Genomic DNA, 17,451 nt, shown 5'->3' with positions numbered 1-17,451 from the left:
AATCTTTACAAAGAAAATAGGGTAGCTGGACGTGGTGGTGTATACATTTAATCCTAGTGCTCAGGATGCCTTAGTGGGTGGATGTGAGGTGGATGTATCACTGGAGGACAGCTAGTGATACATAGAGAGACCTTGCCACAAAACATGAAAATCAAAAAGCACCCTAGAAAGAGGGGGTAATGAAAGATGAATGTGCTCAGAATACATTGTGTACATGTATGAAAATATCATAATCCTATTATTGTGTGTAGTTAAAGTATGCTAATAGTAAAAGGATAAGCCCTGAGACTTAAAAAATAATTATGGATTAAAATATGCTAACAGAAAAATAGACCAAGAAAGTTAAAAGTTTATGATTATCAAGAAGCTTCAAAAATAGTATTTTTTAAAAAATATTTATTTATTATTATGTATAGTGTTCCACCTGCATGTATGTCTACGTGCCAGAAGAAAGCACCAGATCTCATGACAGATGGTTGTGAGCTACCATGTGGTTGCTGAGAATTGAACACAGGTCCTCTGGAAGAGCAGCCAGTGCTCTTAACCTCTGAACCATCTCTCCAGCGTCCGTCCCCCCCCTCCCCAAATAGTATTGAGATATACATGTGCCTTTCCAGTCTTCTTACTCGTAACATTTAAAAAGTTTTAAAAATATATTTTATTTATTTATTCATTTATTGTATATGAGTGAGTGCAAGTATTGTGTACACAGTGCACACGTGCCATAGCACACATGTGATCTAAGTATTGTGTACACAGTGCACACGTGCCGTAGCACACATGTGATCTAAGTATTGTGTACACAGTGCACACGTGCCGTAGCACACATGTGATCTAAGTATTGTGTACACAGTGCACACGTGCCGTAGCACACATGTGATCTAAGTATTGTGTACACAGTGCACACGTGCCGTAGCACACATGTGATCTAAGTCAGATGTCAACTTGCAGGACTTGTCTCTGTCCTTCCAAATGTGGGTCCTGGGGATTGAATTCAGGTCATCAGACTTGGTGACAAGACAAGTTCATGGTTTCCTGAGCCATCTTCATTGCTGGAGGTACCTGGTTTCTGGTGTCCTTGCCAGTATTTGTCCTGCTGCTGCTGTGTTTCGGTGGTCTAATGTGCTTGTCATTTTACTTGAACTTCTTCACCATGTGATGTGGCTCTTCTCAGTGATGATTTGCAACTCTGTTGTTGATGGAGAAATGTGTTTTACATCTTTTGCCCTTTTATAATAAAGTATTTTGTTAGCTTTAAGATTTCTGTTGCTTCCCTTTCTCCCTTTTACACACTTAGTGCTGATTTTTAATCCAGTGGGCAAGCCCTCTACCACTGAGATAAATCCTCAGCTCTAGGATTTCTGGATAGAAGCCCTTTGTCAGTTAGGAGGCATGCTCTAATATTTTTCCCAAAACAACAGGGCACGTCCTTGTCTGTTCATGTCCTCAGTCTCCTGTCTTGCTTTCCCTGGGCCTTCTTACATGTCCAGGGTTTGTCTTGAACTTGCTTGGTAGACCTGGCTTCCTTCAAAGCAGTGAACCTTCTGCTTCTGTCTCCTGAGTTAGTGTGTTCAATCTTAGGCTATCCAGTTATAGCTGTGATGACTGCTTATATTCATCTGTATATAATTTTTTCTGTTTTGGGGTTAGGTATTCAAGAGTGTAATTACCAAAGTGTACAGCAGCTTTCATCCCTGACTCCTGACTTCTAGTCTTACTGTTGCTTGCCACCACACCCAGCCTGATTTTCTTATTTTGATGAACTGAAGTTTGATGTCTCATTTGATGGAATTCAGTTTATCAGTTTTATGTTTGGGACTGTGTTCTTGGTGGCATTTGTGAAAACTCTTTCCTTGACCTAAATTTTTAAAGTTTTCCATTATCTTTCCTGTCAGAATTCTACATGCTTTAGGAGTGTTTTTTTGTCTGCTTTTTCTCTGGATCTGTTTCTGCAACCCACTCCTACATGTTCTAGCTAATTCGATTTAGGTGTGTATGTGTAGGGGGAGATGCTTCTGTCATTCTGTCATATGGACGATTGGTTCTTGGTACTGATGCAATTCGATGTTGAGTTCTGACTGCAATCAGTTGTCATGCTAAGAACTCACGTTCCTGCCCAGTTCTGTCTTGGTAGAATCCTGAGCATTTAATGTTGAAAGGTAGAGGAGAATGCGTGTGTGTGTGTGTGTGTGTGTGTGTGTGTGTGTGAAGGAGGAGACTTTCCTCATATCATATACAAGGGACAATAGGGTGTGTGTGTATTCTCTTGTTGTATATGGTATGAGGAAGAAGCCACCTCCTTCTCCTCTTCCTCATATATATAGATATATATATATATATTTTTTAAAAGATTTATTTATTCATTTTGTTTTACAGTATTCTGTCTGCATGTATGCCTGCAGGCCAGAAGAGGGTACCAGATTTCATTAATGATGGTTGCGAGCCACCATGTGGTTGCTGGGAATTTTACTCTGGACCTCTGGAAGAACAACTAGTGCTCTTAACCTCTGAGCCATCTCTCCAGCCCTTATTTTTATATTTTTGAGACAGGGTCTCTACATAGCTCTGACTGATCTAGAATTTACCGTGTAGACCAGACTGGCCTCAAACTCACAGAGACGCACCTATTTCTGCCTTGCAGAGTACTAGGATTTAATTTCTATGCTACCACATCTGGCCTACTTCAAGTTTTTATATGTGGGTAGCCTGTGTTCTCAGAAACCATATATGCTGGAGAAAGCCTTATCTTGGAATGTCTTTCATTTTTAGGTTGTTACCTATTGCACAACAATTAAGTTCAAGCTGAATTGTATGTGGCTTAAACTAAAAGATGAAAGTATCTCTAAAGCATTGGTGAGTGTGTGGTCATAGACAGAGAAGAGGTTTAGTAGTGTCCAAGCAGTTTGGAGTAAAGGCAGGGGTGTTAAGTATTGGGAGTTTGTTATTGGTATTGCAGGAAACTAGACTGAAAACCCTTTCAGGGGATTGTTGGATCATGGGCCTGCCCCTTTAAGACCACTTTCAAGAAACAAGGCAGCCTATGAGGGATCTAGCCTTGCTTTTCTGTAACCCAGTTTCTCTCTCCTCTGCAGCAATGTACTAACATGACTCCCTGCCCTACCTTTACAGCTGTAGCTACACTGCCTTGCCCAAGCTAACCTTGAAATTGGAAGGCTTCTTCTTCTTCTTTTTTTCTTTTTGTTGTTGTTTGAGATAGGGCTTCTGTGTGTAGCTCAGGACATCCTGGAATTCATTGTGTAGACCAGACTGTCTTGAGGTGTGCACCACCACTGACTGGCAGATTTTGGTAAGCTTCTTATCTAAGTGCTTCCATGTCACTATTCCTTAGTAGTAAAGACTATATGTTATCTTAGATTACTCATGCCTTAGGAAAACTTTGTGGTTCTCCACCCACTCCCTCTCTCCTCAGTTGGTATCTGGAATAGAATCATCATTGTACTGGCAAAGGGGAATTATTGAATGACCTTTTTTAAAGATTTATTTATTTATTGTGTACACAGTATTCTGCCTATATTCATGCTTGCAGGCCAAAAGAGGGCACCAGATCTCATTACAAATGGTTGTGAGCCACCATGTGGTTGCTGGGAATTGAACTCAGGATCTTTAGATGAGCAGGCAGTACTCTTAACCACTGAGCCATCTCTCCCATACCCTGACCTGTTTATTTATTTATTTATTTTGGTTTTTTCGAGACAGGGTTTTTCTGTGGCTTTGGAGCCTGTCCTGGAACTAGCTCTGTAGACCAGGCTGGTCTCGAACTCACAGAGATCCGCCTGCCTCTGCCTCCTGAGTGCTGGGATTAAAGGCGTGCGCCACCACTGCCCGGCCCCTGACCTGTTTATTATAGACATATTTAAACTATAAAATCAGCCGGGTGGTGGTGGCGCACACCTTTAGTCCCACCCCTCGGGAGGCAGGGGATCTCTGTGAGTTTGAGGCATGCCTGGTCTACAAGGAGCTAGTTCCAGGACAGGCTCCAAAGCCACAGAGAAACCCTGTCTCAAAAAGCCAAAAAAAGGTGTCTCATAACGGATTCTTCATCCTGCAGAGTATGGTAGCGCTGAGTGTTCCGCTCATGTGTTCTAGAGCCAGGTCCTTCTTTGCTAATAGTTGTACTATGCAGATTTTGGACTTTCCACCTTCCTCCACCATGGCCTGTCTTTTAGTAAATGAGAATTAATGAGAAAAAGAATTGATTTTTGGATGCATTTTATTTCAGTCACCATCTGCTACTGAAGTTATTGTAATCACTTGTCTTTGTTTCGAAGCATGCAGCAAGCAAAGACCACAGAGAAATTCGAGACCATAAGGAACCAAAAGAGGATATCAGCAGAAATATTTCTGAATGTGGACGACAGCAGCTTTTACCAACCTTCCCAGCCCTCCACCAGTCGCTACCTCAGAACCAGTGCTACATGGCCACCACAAAGTCCCAGACAGGTAAATACAGTTTTACACACACACACACACACACACACACACTCTCTCTCTCTCTCTCTCTCTCTCTCTCTCTCTCTCTCTCTCTCATACAGTTTTACTCTCTCTCTCTCTCTCTCTCTCTCTCTCTATCTCTCTATCTCTCTATCTCTCTATCTCTATCTCTCTTGGAGTTGAGTGATGGGCCTGTATGGCTAAGAAGCCCTCTGCCATCAATCTTTATGACTTCTCTTTTGCTTTCCTGACTTGCTTTTAATCTCAAAGTGAACATTTTGTTTCTTACTGAAATCTTCTGAGATGTAAATTGAAGACTCTGAATTTTGTGAGTTGCTGATGGAAACACTAAGGTGTGTTAGGCCAAGATACAGAGAATTGTTCTTGGGCTTTATCTTTGTAACCAGCTACTTAACTGTGAAATTCTCTCCTCACTCTTCTGTGCTTACTGTGTGCCTTGTTGGTGGAAGGAGTGAACTAGTATTCGATTATTGGGGGTTAGGTTCTCTTTATTTTTATTTTATTATTATTTTTTTCTTAGACACTGTTTTTCTTTGTAGCCCTGGCTGTCCTGCAACTAGCTATGTAGACTAGCTTGGCTAATGGCATGTTCCACCACACTTGACTTTATTCATTTTTTACAGTTATGTGTATGTTTGTATGGGGTATGTGTACAGACACTGTTTTTCTTTGTAGCCCTGGCTGTCCTGCAACTAGCTATGTAGACTAGCTTGGCTAATGGCATGTTCCACCACACTTGACTTTATTCATTTTTTACAGTTATGTGTATGTTTGTATGGGGTATGTGTACTTGAACAAGGAGGCCAGAAGAGGGATTGGATCCTCTGGAACAGAATTAGAGGCAGTTTTGAGTTACCTGACCTGGATGCTGGGAATCAAACTCAGATCCTCTGTAAGAACTATACTAACGAAACCATCTTTCCACCCCTGTATTGAGAGTAAATTATTGGAGGTGGGTTATCACAGGAGACCACGCAGGAGATCTCATAGGTTTCGTTTAAGTCTCTGCATGATTCAGACTCAGCACAGCTTTTTTTTTTTTTTTTTTTTTTTACTAGTCTGCAGAGCATATGTGCACATAGCGCTCTTCTAGGAAATGCACCATCCCTTCTCTCACGAACCGGTAGTGAATTTTAACTTAGAAAGGGTTTGTTGTGCTGAGTGTTGTTGACATGGAAGGTTTATTTTAGAAATTCTCACCTTGCCACTGTTCTTTTTTTCTTTCTTCGTGGACTTACAAAAACCTCAAATAAAACACACACACATATACATACACTTCTTTCCCCCTGTGTATATATGTTTTGCTTGCATTTATGTCTGTACACCACCACATGTATGCCTGATGCCCATGGAGCTCAGAAGACTGTGCTGGATCCCTTGAAACTTGAGTTACAGGTGATTTTAACAGCTGTGTAAGTGCTGGGGAACCAACTTTGATCTTCTAAGAGCAACAAGTACACTGAAACCCCTGAATCTTTTTTTTTTTTTCCTTTCCTTTCTGAGACAAGATTTCTTTGTGTAGCCCTGACTGTCCTGGAACTCAGTAGACGACAGTGCCTACCTCTGTCTCCAGAGTGGTAGGATCAAAGGTGTGGACCACCATCGCCTGGCCTCCTGAGTCATCTTTTCTAGCCCTCTTTTTTCACTTTTAAAGTATTTTTTCTTCTTTTCCTTGTCTTCTACTCTCCTTTATCTTTTCTACCTCTCCATTTAAGCCCTTTTTCGTCCTTTCCTCTCCTTTCTCCCCACTATATACTCAGGCTGACCCTGAAGTCTTTTTCCTATGACCTCAGCTTCCTGAGTGTTGAGATAGCAGTCTTGTACCTCTATGAACAACTACTACTCTTTACTTTAAAGCAATTTCAGAATTTCAGCAAAGTTGTAGGCATTTTACAAAAGAGTCCAGTGTATTTTTATATTCTTTGTATAATCCTTTCGTGTGTGTGTGTGTGTGTGTGTGTGTGTGTGTGTATTTTAACTTTTGAAACACTTTCTTAAGCTGCTAGTTACAGACTTGGACCTGAAAATATTTATTTGTTTCTCCTGGAAATAGTGGTATACTGTCTCTAAACTTAAGGACATTTTTTGAGTAAGTACTGTGGTGTAGCAAACAATCAGTAAATTAATTTTACTGTGATATTATCTATTCTAGATGCATTGGCCAACTTTGGCCAGTTTTTTATTAATACAGATCAAACAAATCCTAGCCCTGGATTCCACAATCATTTGGTTGCTCTGTCTTGCTTTTTTGTTTTAATCTATAACATTCCCAGCCTTCTTTGTCTTTCCTGTCTGTGGGGCGGGAGACCACAGTCTAGATGTTTCATAGAAATTGCCTAATAACTTTGCCCAGTGCTTCTCCAGATCTGATTTGAGTCATAGGCCAAGCTGTAGGCCTCATTTGGTGACCTTTCGCTGTGTTTGGGCCAAACATAAAGTCACTTTTCCCTACATTGTCCTCAGAGGCCGCACTTCAGGTTTGCGCCATTTGGTAGTTTTCTGCTTCAGTTTCTCCCTTTAGTCTATTAGTTACTTTTTTTTTATTTTTTTGATGGAGGAGGTACTTCATTTTCTCGCCAAGCCATCCTTTTGTATGTGTATGTGTAGTCTTCGTGTGTGTGTGTGTTCATGTGTGGAAGGTAGAAGTTGACATTGGGCTTTTTCAATTGTCCTCTACCTTTTATTTTTATTTATTTTTGTTTTTCAAGACAGGGTTTCTCTGTAGCTTTGGAGCCTATCTAGCTCTTGTAGACCAGGCTGGTTTTGAACTCACAGAGATCTGCCTGCCTCTTTAAAAAGGTTTTATTTAATAATTTATATGTGTATGAGTGTTTTTCCAATATGTCTATCTTGCCTATATACATATAGTGCTCAAGGAGAACAGAAGAGGGCATTGGATCTCAAGGAGCCTGAGTTACAGATGGTTGTTAGTTGACTTCTTGTTGCTGGGAACCAAAATGGATCCTCTGTAGGAGTAACAAGTCCTTTTTAAACACTGAGCCATCTCCCCTTTACTTATTGTTTTTATGATAATTTTTTTATTCTATGGGAATTACACATCATGTACACTAATTCTCATTTTCCAGTGCCTCCCTAACTGCCCCTCATCCCAGTAGCATTCTTCCTCCTCCAAAGAAAATTTAAAGTAAAAACACAATAACCCAAAAGTCCACTTTGCTATTCCACCTTTCCTGCCTCTCCAATAACCTCTTTATTTATCTTAATGCCATTGGGAGCTGCAGTGTATTCCCTTTTGTCCAGTCAGCCCAACCTGCACATGGTCATTGGCATGAGTTGTCAGTCTGGTTTCTGGTCCATTAATACTGAATGCTCAACGAAACTTCTCTTGCATATCCTACTGTTGTCTGCGTCATTGAGATCCTGTGGCTGTGGTTCTGCATGACAGGTCCCTTCGTGCACTCTGGTAGGTCATTGATGGTTTAGCTTTTGGGGCGTGCCTACTTAGGGCCCTGGATGTGCGTCCAGTGATAGCTAATTTGATCAGTCCAGGCCGCTGGGACTGCCTCTTTTCAGAAGAGGGGCAGAGGCAGCTGTTCTATGCCCATGCCATCATGGGGGTGTGTGTGGAAGTTCTGCTGCTGGTGTGGCCAGGAAGGGGCAGGGCCTGCGCATGAAGTCGGATGCATAAAAGGGGCAGGAAGTGGGAGTCACATAATCTCAAGATAACTCCAAAAGGTTTTAATTATCATTCTTTATTATAAGGGAAAAACTCAAGGAACAGGAACGGGAGGTCCAACCTCAAGGTGGGGCGCTTGGGAACAACAGAGATGGAGAAAGAGCTGGGCGGGCTTGCGGTTTAAAAAATGTGTAGCCCAAGCTGGCCTGGAACTTCAGATCCACCTGCAACAGAGACAGGTAGATCTGTGTGTTCGAGGCCAGCCTGGTCTGCAAAGTGAGTTCCAGGACAGGCAGGTGGTGGTGGTCTAAGCCTTTAATCCCAGCTCTTGGGAGGCAGAGGCAGGAGGGTCACAAGTTCAAGGCCAACCGATTGTGGTGGCACAGGCTGGAGGAGGCAAAAGCAGGTGTATCTGGAGTTCGAGGCTAGCCTGGGCTACCCATTTTTTAAACTGCTGGCATGCCTAGCCTTCTTGTTCCAGTTTTCTACACCTTGAGGTTGGACCTCCCGTTCCTGTTCCGTGAGTTTTTCCCTTACAATAAAGAATAAAAATTACAATCTTTTGGAGTTCGCTTTTGCTTGAGATTATTTGACTTGCACTCCACAACCCCCCCACTTGTCTAACAACATGTGAAGGGTGGTGCCAGCTCATCACTGCCCTCGGATTTCACACTCATGGTTCCTGTGGTCCCCTGTCTGCCTTATTTTTGTTCTAAAGTCTTTCCCCCAACTTGGAGCTTACTGATTTGGTTAGGCTGACCATCTAGTAAGACCTGAGATCTCCTGTTTTCGTCTTCCCAATACTAGAATTATAGGCACACACTGCTGTGTTTATCTTTTTACATGGGTGCTGTGGATCCACACTCAGATGTTTAGGGTTGCCTGTAAAGCATTTTTATTGACTAAGCTCATTCCTGGCCTCAATCTGTTTTTAAGTATTTGTTTACATATAAGTCATCTTTCTTTCCTTGTAACAAATAACCGAGATAACGAGCTTATAAAAAGAAAGCTTATTTTGGCTCACGGTTTTAAGAGTTTCAGTCAATACTCAGTGATAGCTGTTATTATAGCAGTTAGCTGAATTTGAATCTGCAGTGATACATGGTTGGAGGGTGTGACAAAACAAAATGATTACCTTGTGGGTGGGAACTGCAAAAGAAAGAGAAAGGGTTCTAGGATCCATTGTCTCATTGGAAGTCATGCGTTCCATGATTTGAAGACCTTAATTAATAGTGCCATACTAGGGACTAAGCCTTTAATAAATGACTTTCGGAGATCTTCAAGATGGAAACTGGAAGCTAGGTATTTGGTAGGGCAAGGCCTTTAATCCCAGCACTCAGGAAGCTGAGACAAGATTGCATGTTCAAGACCAACCTGAGACCTTGTCTCAAAAACAAACCAGAAAGAATCAAGCCATAGCAATTTGCAAACTTTCTTATGACTCTTTAGGCTTTATTCTAATATTATCATCATTATTTCACTGCTTGAATCACCCTAGGTTTGGCAGTCATGGACATTGTCCAGCTGCATATCCCCAGTCTTTGGATTTGACCCACTACTTTCTGAAGACCTTGTGGTTGGACTGGATGCCCAAGGTTTATCTTATCCTTTCCATTCACTGGCGTGCGTTAGTTGCATGTAAGGAGCTCTCAGTCTTTGATTATATCTTTGTACTTCACACTACTTTTTGGCTCTTTATCTTATTATTACTTGTTTTGAAGAATTAAATGTGACACTTTTCAGAGTTGTGTAGAGTTATTCTTCTGTATGTAAGGAATGAAGGAATGTTGAATCAGTGTTTCTGTTATGTGCTATGATTTCCCCCTATGTTAAAATGCTTTCATTATTTTTTAATTAGAGCTTTTCAAAAACAAGATGCTATATGTGTTCATCAGTACTTGATTTACTGTTTTGTGTTGTTTCCTTTAGCTTTCCTTCTCTCCCTGTAAGCTGGTGGTTAGACTGTTAGCCTGCACCTTTTGAAGTAGCCTCAAAATGTAGATGTAATGTGCTTCAGCAGTCGAGTGACTTGTTTTGATTCTTCAGATGCATATCCTTTCCTAGTCCAAGGAAAGGATTTTCTGTTTTTCTGTTGCTACTTCAGGGCTTGTACCATTCCCAGGATGGAGAGGTCTGAATTTCTCTTTCTGTGTGTGTGTGTGTTTCCCAGAGAGAAGCATGCCCTGCATTGCCATTTTGACTTAATACCATCATTGGTCCACCATCGTTGGTCCCTGGAATGCAGAAGCTCAGCTCTGAGGGTGAGGCTTCTAGGAAGAAGCTAGAAGTTAAGGAGCCATAGAAGGCAGAAAGGGCGCAACACCTTTGTAAAAGCATGTATACAGATTCAGTGCTGGGACAGTTTCTCTCCTGTTCTGCTTCTTCAGACCTCATCCTTCTGTATGCCTCCTTGTTTGCAGGGGATCAGAGTTGTCTAATTTGGGTTATTAATCTTTAATATTACTATGATGATTATCACAGAAGGCTCTGTTCTTTTCCCTCCTGTTGAACCAGTGAGTTTCGTGTAGGCAGAGAAGATGAACAGATTAGATTCCCTTTGGCTAACAGTGCATTGTATGCCTGCAGCTGTAGGCAGGCTATCTAGGGTAGTCCATTTCCATCTCAGGAAGATAAAAGTCCATAGGACTTGTATTTTATGCTTTTATTTTTCAGTTTCAGATGTGAAAAATGTTGTGCTGGTCGGAGGGTGGGAACCTTGTGTACCCCATTCAGTGGAGCACAGTCCAGGCAGTGAATGGGGGAAAGAAACAAAGGAGATGGCTCAGTGGGTAAAGTGCTCGCCATACAAGTATAAGCATGGGTGTTCAGATCCCCAGCCCCACAAAAAAAGCCAGGTAGGTAACTGCTATAATCCTAACTCTTGAGGATAAAAGGTTTCCAGATGAAGTTAGATTAGCTCTGCTGACTAGCTTTGGGCTCAGCTAGAGACCCTGCCTCAGTAAATAAAGTAGAGTACAATAAATCAAGGAAGATATCTGACCTCTCTGGTGCTGGGCTTATAGCAAGTTCTGCCAACAGTAGAGACTGACAGTGAGCCCCACAAATGACTCATTCCCCTGGATGGCCAGCCAGAAGCACACTGGTACACTATGTTGATGACATTATGCTAATTGGACCAAGTGAACAGGAGGTAGCAACCACTTTGGACTTTTTGGCTCAACAGAAGATAGGAAGCTGCTATCTTTGTGTGTGGCCTGGAACAGGAGAAGGATCTTTAGTAAGTCCAGACTGCTGTATAGGCTGCTCTACCAGATAGGGATGCTCTTTGGAGCCTATGGCAGACCCCTTTAGATGAATCACAGAAGAGACCTTTGGGATTTTAGAGCAAGGCCCTACCTTTGTCAGCAGACAACTATTCTCTCCTTGAAAGACAGCCCTTGGTCTGCTATTGGGCCGTAGTGGAAATTGTACATTTGACACTGGGCCTCTAAATTACCATACAACCTGAGCAACTCATCATGAGCTGGGTGCTATGTGACTTTACCAAATCATAAAGTAGGTCGTGCGCCACAGCAATCTATTATCAAATGGGAGAGTTATCTATGTGACTGGCCTCAAACAAGTCCTGAAGGCATAGGCAGCAGGTTACGTGAATAAGTTGCCCCACTGCCTATGGTTTCTCCCATTACAATGGTATCTGCTGCCAAGTATGCACCTATAGCCTCATGGGATGTGCCCTATGATCAATTGAGAAAAAGAGACAAAGGCCTGGCTTCCTGATGGTTCTTCATGTTATACAGGCGCCATCCAGAAGTGGACAGCTGGAACATTCCAACCCCTTTCTGAGACAGTCTTGAAAAATACTGGCGAAGGGAAATCTTCCTAGTGGACAGAACTTTGGGTAGTATACATACGTGTTCACACGTTTTGTTTCAAAGGAGAAATGTTCAGTTGTGCAATTGTTTTCTGATTCATGGGCTGTACCTGTGGTGGTTTGAATGAAAATGGCCCCCAAAGGGAGTGACACTATTAGGAGATTTGGTTTGTTGGAATAGGTATGGCCTTGTTGGATTAAGTGTATCACTGTGGGGTAGACTTTGAGGTCTCATTTATGCTCAAGCCACACCCAGTGGGTTAGCTTACTTACTGTTGATGTAGAACTCAGTTTCTTCTCCAACACTGTATCTGCCTGAGTCCTGCCACATGATAATGAGCTAAACCTGAAAATGTCAGCATTAAATATTTTTCATTTACAAAGAGTTGCTGTGGTCTTGGTTTCTCTTAACAGCAATAGAAACCCTAAGACAGAAGTCAATGGATTGGCTTGATGAGGGACTTGGAAAGGCTATGATTGGAAAATGCTGAGAAAGACATCTGGGGAAGAAGTATGTGGACAGATCTCTCCCAATGAGCAAAGGATGTGAAGATACTCGTGTCCCCTGTAAATGCTCATCAGAAGGTGGCTTCAGCTGAGGAGTTCAGTAATCAAGTAGATAGGATGACCCATTCTGTGGACAGTCAGTCTCTTTCCTTAGCTGTCCCTATCATTGTCCAGTGGGCCCATGAACAAGTTGGCAGAGATGTGGGTTACGTATGGGCTCAACAATTACTAAGGCTGACCTGACTACAGCTGCTGCTGAGTGCCAGGTGTTACCGGTAGCAGAGACCAGCCAGAAACCTGGTGATAGATTATGCGATCCACTGGTTCCACACTATTCTGAGCAGTTACTGATAGAAAGTTACTTTTGATGTCTAGTTATAGCATCTACTAGATGCAACCTGGGTTCTCCAGAATGCAGTACATGCTTTGAATCAGCATCCAGTATATGGTATGACTTTTCCCATGTATGGGGTTCAGGAATCAAGGGGTGGAAAAGGAAATAATTCTACTCACTACTATCATTCCTAGGAAATTTTCTTACTTCCTGTTTTCACAACCTTAAATTCTGCTGGCCTAGAAGTTTTAGCTATAGTGAGTGGAGTGAGTGCCCCTGCTTCACCAATTTCTATTGAACTGGAAGCTCAGACTTCCCCCAGTGTTTTTTGGGTTTCTAATGTCTTTAAGCTAATAGTTTAAAGGAATAACTGTTAGGGGGCATGATGGATCCAGATTTACTAAGGGAAATTGGATTGCTTCACCACAGTGGAAGTTAAGAAAGATTAGATGCAGGAGATTTTTTAAGGACATCTCTTGGTGCAACCATGTTCTGTGATTAAAATCATTGTGAAACTATAGTAACCGAATCCAAGCAGGATACCGAAGAGCACAGAGCCTTCAGGAATGAAGGTGTGGGTCACTCCTCTAGGAAAAGAGGTGCTTGCTGAGGTTGGAGGAAATACAGAATGGGTTGTAGGAGAAGGTGGTCATCAGTACCAGCAACGGCCACATGACCAGTTTCAGAATGAGGATTATAATTAACAGTGTTTCTGTTGTTTCATGTTAAAAATGTGTTGTACAGATATTTGTTTTCTTTCCTTGATTTCTTAATCATGTAACATCAATCAGAATGTTAGTGATTATCATATCACATCTAATCTGGATCTTTGAGGTAAGAAAATCCACCTTTATCATGGCCACATCTGCTGCAGGCTGTCTATATAAAGGACACTAAAGAAGGAAGCTTTTATTCTTTACCTGCTTGCTCTTGCTCTCATTGGCAAGTCCATTCCTTCATTGGCATTAGAGCATATTTCTTCGGGATTCTTGCATATACTGAAGACCAGGTAATGCATCTGGTCTTGTGGACTGAACAAGTACTGGATTCTTGGACTTTTTGCTTGTACACTGCCATTGTTCTACTAGCTGGACCACATCATGTAAGGTAGTCCAGTAAGTTCTATATATATATTTATTATGTCAGTCCTATTCTTCTAGACCACCAAAAGCATAAGCAACCAGAAAAGAATAAGAAATTTAAGGACTTATTGAACTTTGACAATTAAAAAGTTCTGTATGTCAAAAGACACTCTGAAGAGAATAAAAGTCCAGTCCACAAAAAGGACAGAATTATTCAGAAACTTTTATCTTCTGACAGAAGATTGGTGTCTGTATTATATGAAGAAATATTAGAATTAAACAGCAGTGAAACAGGCACCTGCATGTATGTCCTGTACCATGTCAGTGAAGTACCCATGGAGACTGGAAAGAGGGAATTGTTTCCCTGGAACTGAGCCACTATGTGGGTTCTTGGATCGAACCTATGTCCTCTGCAAGAACAGCAGATTCTTGTAACTTCGGGGTCATATCTTTAGCCCCATGGAAGAATAGCCATGACTCTTAGCCTCTGAGGTGTCTCTCTAGCTGTCTTTTTTTATTTTAATAGGAAAAATTTTTTACTTTTTATTTGTTGTTGTCTATATGTATGTCAATGCCATGTGTAGGTGGGTGCCCACAGACACTTGATGAGGACCTTGCACTAGAATTAAGATGTAGGTACGTGGAATTGAACTCATGTTCTCTGGAAGAGCAGTAAGTTTCCTTAATTGCTACATACTCCACAGTAGCTGTGGTGGTCTTAGGGAGAGTGTTTTCTTGTGCACCCAACTGCTTTCCCTCCCCACATTTCCTGTTAACCCTGTCTACTTTCTGGAAGTTGGAACTAACTTGCCTGCCTGCCTGCTTATATGCTTCCTCTTTCTCTTTTCCTCCTTAAAAAAAGGGAGGGTGAGCTGGGGGTTGGTGGCACATGCCTTTGATCACAACATATGGAAGCAGAGGAAGATGGCTCTCTATGAATTTGAGGCTAGCTTGGTCTACAGAACTAGTTACAGGACAGCTATAGCTGTTACAAAGAGAAACCCTGTTGGTGACGGGGAGGAAGAGGGTTGCTGGAGAGATGGCTTAGTGGTTAAGAGCACTGGCTATTCTTCCAGAGGTCCTGAGTTCAATTTTCAGCAACCACAGGGTGGCTCACAACCATCTCTATTGGGATCTGATGCCTTTTTCAGATGTAGTCTTCAAATGCATAAATAATCTTTAAAAATAATTTAACCCCCCTTTGTTATTATGTATATGATATGTGGAGTGTGCATGGCATGCCACAGTATGCATACGGAGGCCAAAGGAAAGCTTTGGAGTTGGTATTCATTCACCTTCTACCTCTACCAGTTCTGGGTATTAAACTCAGGTTGTCAGGCGTCCAGAGCAAGCACCTTTCCTGTTGAGCCTTCTTGCTCTCCCTGCCCTGACCCCACCACTAACACCACACGGACTGCATCCTTATACCCTAATCTTTCTCTTATCATTCCCTGCTTGTTCTTTTTTTGCTGATATGTGCGGGTATTTCTTAAATTGTCCTGAAGTTGCTGGTGAGTAGCATGTGTTCTTTATTGGGTGACTTAGTTACTTACTTTCCCATTGCTGAGACACAGTACCATGACCAAGGCAACTTATAGAAGCCAGAGTTTGTTTTGGGCTTATGGTTCCTATCATGGCAAAGAACATGACAACAGGCATGGATGATGCTGGAGTAGCTGAGAACTTACATCCTGATCCACAAACAAGCAGAAAGCATTTCCTGAGGGTGATGCACTGGGGATGACTGGGAGGTTTTTGAAACCTGTTCCAACAAGATCACACCTCCTAATCCTCAAATTGCCACTGCTGGGAACCAAGTATTCAAATGCCTGATACTTGTAGGGGATATCTCATTCAAACCACCATGCTGGAGTTCTTGCTTCAATGCTTTGTGTACCATAAACTATCCCGTAAGTCCTTTCTAAACTGTCAGTGTTCATAGGATTTCCCTTTCCTGGGCCTAAACCTTCACCTGAAGGCCTTTCCTGGAACATGGCAGCAGTCCCCCACTTCCTTTCCCACTCTCAGCTCTTGGTTCATAAATGCCCAGGTGCTTAATAGGTCATATATATCTAGTTCACAAGTGCAGGGCCCTGGTCTGTTACATTAGCTGTCATTACTGTGCTGCGTTAAGGACAGTACTGAAAAGATACTACGAGAAAGTGCTCATTTGGCCTTTATTGATGAGGAGATGGTGCTGCCCACATTGTTATATGACTCACCATTTTAGATGCTTCATGCTTGTGCATGTCTCCTTTCTTTTTCTTTGTTGTAGAATTAAAAACATGATAAGATTTTACCCAGGCCTCCAATAGCTTTTTCTATGCTACAGTGGTGATCTTTGAATTTGAAATTAAAAAGTAAAAACAAAACAAAAAAACCTTCAGAGAATCTCTTTTCCTTTGCTCAGAAGGGTCTGGAGTTCCTGAGAACCATTTCTATTTTCTTGTTGCCCCCTTTTGTTTAAAGAACATGGTCTTGGAAGTGTTTCAGTGTTCTCAGTTTGTTCCAAGTAAGCAATTCCTGTTATACTCTTGTGTTGATGCCTAAAGAAGTATGTCTAAAGTAATAGGGTTTGCTGATAAATTTTGTAGCCTGTCTTCTACCTCTAAAAACATTTGAATGGTATTTCTTTTCCTTTCTTGTCCCCTTTTGACTTTTTTTTTTTTAGCTTGCTTGCCTTTTGTTTTAGCAGCTGCAGTATCTCGGAAGAAAAAACGAAGAATGGGAACCTATAGCTTAGTTCCCAAGAAAAAGACCAAAGTATTAAAGCAGAGGACGATGATTGAGATGTTTAAGAGCATAACTCATTCCACTGTGGGCGCGAAGGTAAGAGTGGTGTGGGAGTTGTTTGCCACATGTTTTTGGAAATGTGTTCCTGGTTCCCAAGTCTCTTTGGCCAAAAGAACATTTTGTTGCGGTTATTACTAATTCGGTGACCTTATTCGCCATGGAAGGACTAGAGTTCTTGAGCTCCTCTTATATAGCGTAGGTGACTTTTTCAAGACCCCTAACTCCAGGAATCCTTCTTGCTGGGTTATTCTCCTACTAGGTTCTCTTGTGCCCCTAGTGCTGGCAGACCTTTACATCTTTCATCTTAGGAGTTCATAGTGAGTTAGTTAAGTCTTTATGTGCTGGGCCACAGTACTTCGAGAGCTGTGAATTGCTGTGTTCCAGGGCGAGAAAGCCTTGGGTGACAGTGCCCTGCATGTTAATGGGGAAAGCTTGGAGATGGACTCAGAAGATGAAGACTCAGATGAGCTGGAGGATGATGAGGAACATGGAGCTGAGCAGGCTGCTGCGTTTCCTACCGAGGACAGTAGGACTTCTAAAGAGAGTATGTCCGAGACTGACCGTGCTGCCAAGGTAGGACTCCACATTAGGTAATACTTTGGGATTGTTACACTAGTGAATATTTTTCTTTTTATTTAACATTTATAAAAAATTAACTGTACATGGAAGCTCGTGCCTTTAATTTCAGCATTCAGAAGGCGGAGGCAAGTGGATCTCTGAGTTCAAGGCCAGCTAGGTTTATATAGTGAGTTTCAGGCCTGCTAGAAGTACATAGAACACAAAAGAAAAA

The 17,451-nt window shown here is 41.9% G+C and overlaps 1 protein-coding gene across 10 annotated transcripts in view; it reads left to right on the top strand.

The window, feature by feature from the left end:
- The window catches only part of Ehmt1 (euchromatic histone lysine methyltransferase 1), a 150,841-nt gene that overhangs the window by 62,365 nt on the left and 71,025 nt on the right, over nucleotides 1-17,451 (top strand). For 5 of the 10 annotated variants that reach the window (XM_075985340.1, XM_075985335.1, XM_075985338.1 and 2 more), the window contains exons 4-6: nucleotides 4,290-4,461; nucleotides 16,540-16,697; nucleotides 17,046-17,234. In XM_075985340.1, coding sequence (XP_075841455.1) covers nucleotides 4,290-4,461; nucleotides 16,540-16,697; nucleotides 17,046-17,234 — 519 coding nt within the window. The remainder of the gene's footprint in view (nucleotides 1-4,289; nucleotides 4,462-16,539; nucleotides 16,698-17,045; nucleotides 17,235-17,451) is intronic. The other 5 variants (XM_075985342.1, XM_075985336.1, XM_075985339.1 and 2 more) reach the window with 2 other exon arrangements.

Source organism: Microtus pennsylvanicus, chromosome 9 (genome assembly GCF_037038515.1).
Source record: "Microtus pennsylvanicus isolate mMicPen1 chromosome 9, mMicPen1.hap1, whole genome shotgun sequence".
Classification (NCBI taxonomy): Eukaryota; Metazoa; Chordata; class Mammalia; order Rodentia; family Cricetidae; genus Microtus; species Microtus pennsylvanicus.
This window is presented reverse-complemented; position numbering and strand designations above follow the sequence as displayed.